The sequence below is a fragment of the Cervus canadensis genome, chromosome 12 (assembly GCF_019320065.1).
Source record: "Cervus canadensis isolate Bull #8, Minnesota chromosome 12, ASM1932006v1, whole genome shotgun sequence".
Taxonomy (NCBI): domain Eukaryota; kingdom Metazoa; phylum Chordata; class Mammalia; order Artiodactyla; family Cervidae; genus Cervus; species Cervus canadensis.
The window spans coordinates 19982519-19986992 of NC_057397.1; the positions used below are offsets into that span (position 1 = coordinate 19982519).

Here is a 4474-nt window from a genome sequence, read left to right on the forward strand (position 1 = left end):
GTCATGAAGAAGACAGGAAGCTGGCACCAGGATAAAGCTTCACAAGCAAACCTTGTAAAGAGAGTCTTTATCCTGCATATATTCTTCCTAATATAGCTACATATCCACAGTTTACAGCCTCTATGGTGGTTTAGTCTCTCAGTCGTGTCCAACTCTTGTGACCTCACGCTGTTCAGTCCCTGAGATTGTCCAGGCAAGAATTCTGGAATGGGTTGCCATTCCCTTCTGCAGGGGATCTTCCTGACCCAGCAATTGAACTGGAGTCTCCTGCATTGGCAGGCGGGTTCTTGACTACTTTGCTACCTGGGAAGCCCTTTTTAGGCTCCTGGGTCAGGAAGATTCCCTGGAGAAGAAAATGGCAAACCACTCCAATACTCTTGCCTGGAGAATCCCCATGGACAGAGGAGTCTGGAGTGCTGCCGTCCTTGGGGTCACAAAGAGTCAGACACGACTGAGCACACATGCACATTCAGAAGCCTAAAAACCCTTTTCCTTTGTCAAGTCACATCTTTACAATTTATCACTCCATATTAAAAAGGGTATACAAGCTCTCAGACCTTTTCTAGGAAGTTCCCTGTGTCATGTAAAAATTAGTATTAAGTAAAATGCATACTTTTTTCCAAATACCTGTTCTATCTGTCCATCTTCTTCCACTTATTGATTCATACATGCACACATCTTTTATTCATATTAATCTCAGTTATTTTGAAAACTATTTCCAGTGAAAAATAATATGATGAATTATTAAATGCAGCGCATATTCCTCAAGGCTGAAGATCTAAATTTTCTTATCGGGGAGTGCTTTAAGCACGGGTTTTCACAAACTAATCACCTACTTTCTTTGTCTTTGCCTTTTTTATATATGTCATTGTTTTTGAAGATGCCAAGCTCATCTGTGGTTTTTTACAGCACTTTTTGAAATGTTTGCTTCAGGTGAGAGTTGTTATTTTGACAGAGTCCTTTATATCCTTGGCCTGATGACAATATAGCAATTTAGAGCAGCCAAAAATTCTCTTTTGTCATTTTCAAAAGAATAATCTCCACTTGCATTGTACTACCTACCAGTGTATCAAAACAATTCACTTTATTGTACGAAGGAATATGTCAGAATCCACAACATGAAATATACAAGTTTAAGGAAAGATTTTATTTGACTTTATTCTACATATAGAATAATTAATAGCCAGAATACAAAACTAAACACTCACTTGTACTTTCTGAGGAAACACATTTTCTCTATGTCTTCTCTTCACATTGAGAATTTTTATTTATTGAAGTCAACTCCTTAAAAATACCTTGGAGTCCTCAAAATTTTCCTGGATGGCACTTGACATTGCTGATGTTCTCAGCTCTTTGCCTGCAGCTTACGCTGCGGCCTCACTTTGGCACCCTCAGTCACTCTGGTTTCCTTTGGTTGAGTCAGGTTAGGTTAGGTAAAGACAGGTCTAGCAAGATTAGGTTAGGTTAGGACTGGTTAGGTCAAGTTAGGTCAGGTTAGGTTAAGTTAGTTAGGATAAATTAGGTTAGGTTAGGGTTGGTTAGTTTAAGTTAGGTTGGGATTGGTTAGGTTAAGTTAGGATTGGTTTCAGTGTGAGTTTCGACTTAGTGAAGGGACTACACTGCACATCTCTTCCATAGACTTGTCCTCTTCTCTGTGGTTTACAAAGTAGATATTCATCATCTCTAAAATTCAGTGATCTATTTTTTCAGCGACTAATTTGTCACTCACGGAACTCATCACTGAACACCTAAATCTGATACTAAACAGTTGCTGGTTTGAAATATTCTACTTAGAAAAATAATTAAGCTCATTTTGTTCCAGATATTGTTGTTGAGTCACTAAGTCATATCCGACTCTTTGCGACCCCATGGACTGCATCACACCCGGCTTCCCTGTCCTTCACTATCTCCCGGGTTTGCTCAAACTCATACCGATTGAGTCGATGATGCCCTCTGACCATCTCATCCTCTGTCGCCCCCTTTTCCTGCCCTCAATCTTTCTCAGCATCAGGGCTTATTCCAAAGTAATGTTATTACTCACAGGTGTGTGAGACATTTCTACAGAATTCCAGTAAGACACGCATAATGGATCTGCTCTTCCTCATGAGTAAAGCAATGTCCCTCTGGGGAGCATCTTTCTCTGCTGGGTGAGCACAGAGCCAGCAGTAAGGATGCACTCGAGCACCCACAGGTGCAGGAGGTCAGCAGGTCTAGCTGCAGCAACAGCCTGTGATCTGACCCACACCGTTTTGCATTCCCAAATAACACAAACAAACCCTGAGAGCAATTCATACCAAAGGGAATTCATACCATCCGTTCATAAAAATAAATGAACACACCAAAAACATTTGGTGTTTCTCCTGTCTACAGTGAAAGAAGTGTTAGTTGCTAAGTTGTGTCAGATTCTTTGTGATCCCATAGACTGTAACCCATCAGGCTCCTCTGTCCATGGGATTCTCTAGGTAAGAACACTGTAGTGGGTTGCCATTTCCTTTGCCAGGGGATCTTGCCTACCCAGGGATCAAACCTGCATCTCCTGCATTGGCAGGCAGATTTTTTGCCGCCTGAGCCACCAAGGAAACCCTTATTTGAGAATAAATGGGGCTTCCCTGGTGGCTCAGAGGTTAAAGCATCTGCCTGCAATGAGGGAGACCTGGGTTCAATCCCTGGCTCAGGAAGATCCCCTGGAGAATAATCTAATTCTAAAATATGAGCATCTATTTAGAAATAAATAAGCAGTGTAGCAATAATGTGAAATTAGGTGCTCATTTTGGAATCACTAAATCCATATTATTGAGTCTTAGAACTCTACTGTGAGATTTTTTTTTATGGTTCTGAAAATTTGTTCTTTATTTTGATATAAAAATATAAATCTTTAGCCTATAAAGAATGTTACTTGTTTTCATATTGTTGTAAAGCAAACTTATAGGAACATCTGCTATCAGTTCAAAAGATGCCACACTTTAGAAAAAAAGTCACTGCTACTTGGATTCAACAAACATCAGGGTAGAGGAACAAATATCTCTGTCTCCTGATTTTTCCATAATTTTACTAAATCATCACTAGGGAAGCTAGTAGTGGAGATGTTACAAAATTATGCCAGAATTTGGTAATGACGGTGAAACTGGCCATTCAAGTCCAGCTAGGTCATGACCTTGTACAAATGCTCTACTCGATACACTACAGGCGGGGCTGGTGATAGATTTGAGTTATAACGTATAGATTCCTTTCAGTTACAGTTGCAAAGGAAGTCTTTACATTCTTGAAGTAAGCTAGGAAGCAGGCTGCTGATCTGGATTTGCTCAGATGGAAGACACTTGACAGGAGTCCAGTTGACAGGCTGTTGAAATCACCAGGCCTATGCTTGTCAGGTAGTTTCAGGCAGCTGATCGGGACACCATCTCCAGATCTTTGAGTGATACATTCGATGTCCTCACGGTAAAGTTGTGGCCATGGCTGCATTAGCTCTGGCTATTGTCTTTTTTTTTTTTCTTTGATTTTTAATGTCATTCTTTACCAGCTGTAGCAGCCACTGCTTGGTAAAACTTTGCCACAAAGTCTGGCTCACTGACCTCCAGCTGCCTGACAAATTCATTGCATTCCTGCTCAGCCCAACCTCGAAACCACTGATCCCAAAGATGTAGCTGGCACTCAAAGATACAAGGTGGTCGGTTTGCCCCAGACACACTAAGCTGCTCCAGGCTTTCCAGCAATGGCTGTAATTTTCCCGGTACTGCCTTAGCTACCAGGTCCCGAAGGAAACGTTCATGCTGAGGACCTGACCAGCTGGCAAACCAGTGAAGAATACACTTCATCTCCTGGGAAGTGATGTAAGACATTGGGGGAGGAGAAGAGTTAGAAATATTGTCTGGTACTGGGGGTAAGGGAGAAGGGAAGGATAGCGGCCTTGAAGTGGAAGATGATTCCAGTGGCATCCTCCCCTTTTCTCTCACAGGGCACCCGGAGACCGTCACAACAGGGTTTAGACTCCAACTATCGCCGCCGCTTCCATGTTTCCTGAAAACCCTAAGTTGGGCCAACCCCGAAATTTTTTTTTTAATTAAAAACTTTTATGCCCTTAAAAACACTCAAAATAATTTTCAGGAAAAGACATTCTATATGTGTTCCTTATTCTTACACAGTATAAAAATTTTAGGCAACTGAGTTTCCTCTTATAGGAAAAACTCACCTAACAGCCTTGTTTAGTAAACTGCAGGTGAATATGTTTTATGCTACAATCTATATACTTTTTAATTAAGTCAGTTTGTAACTCAGTCAGCAAGTATTGTGAGATGTCTACTAAGGAAATGGGCAGTAGGTAAGACCAAAGGTAGATAAAGATAAAAGGGAGTGTTTATTAGCACAAAGATGATAGTCTCTTGCAGGCGAAAGGTATGGAAAAATGATTACAAGGTTACAAACCTGTGAGAGCTGATGTCCATCTTAGGAACAATGAGCTGCAGACCCACCTGTG

The 4474-nt window shown here is 41.1% G+C and overlaps 1 protein-coding gene across 1 annotated transcript; it reads right to left on the reverse strand.

Moving 5' to 3' along the window:
- Positions 1-3356: 3356 nt before the first annotated feature.
- LOC122451204 (uncharacterized protein C14orf119 homolog) lies at positions 3357-4035 on the reverse strand. Its single transcript, XM_043483820.1, has one exon. The coding sequence runs from the start codon at positions 3933-3935 to the stop codon at positions 3507-3509; it is 429 nt and encodes a 142-aa protein (XP_043339755.1). The 5' UTR covers positions 3936-4035; the 3' UTR covers positions 3357-3506.
- Positions 4036-4474: the final 439 nt, after the last annotated feature.

Coding starts and splice junctions, on each gene's coding strand:
- LOC122451204 (XM_043483820.1), bottom strand. CDS start 3,935: ATGCCACTGGAATCATCTTCCACTTCAAGGCCGCTATCCTTCCCTTCT.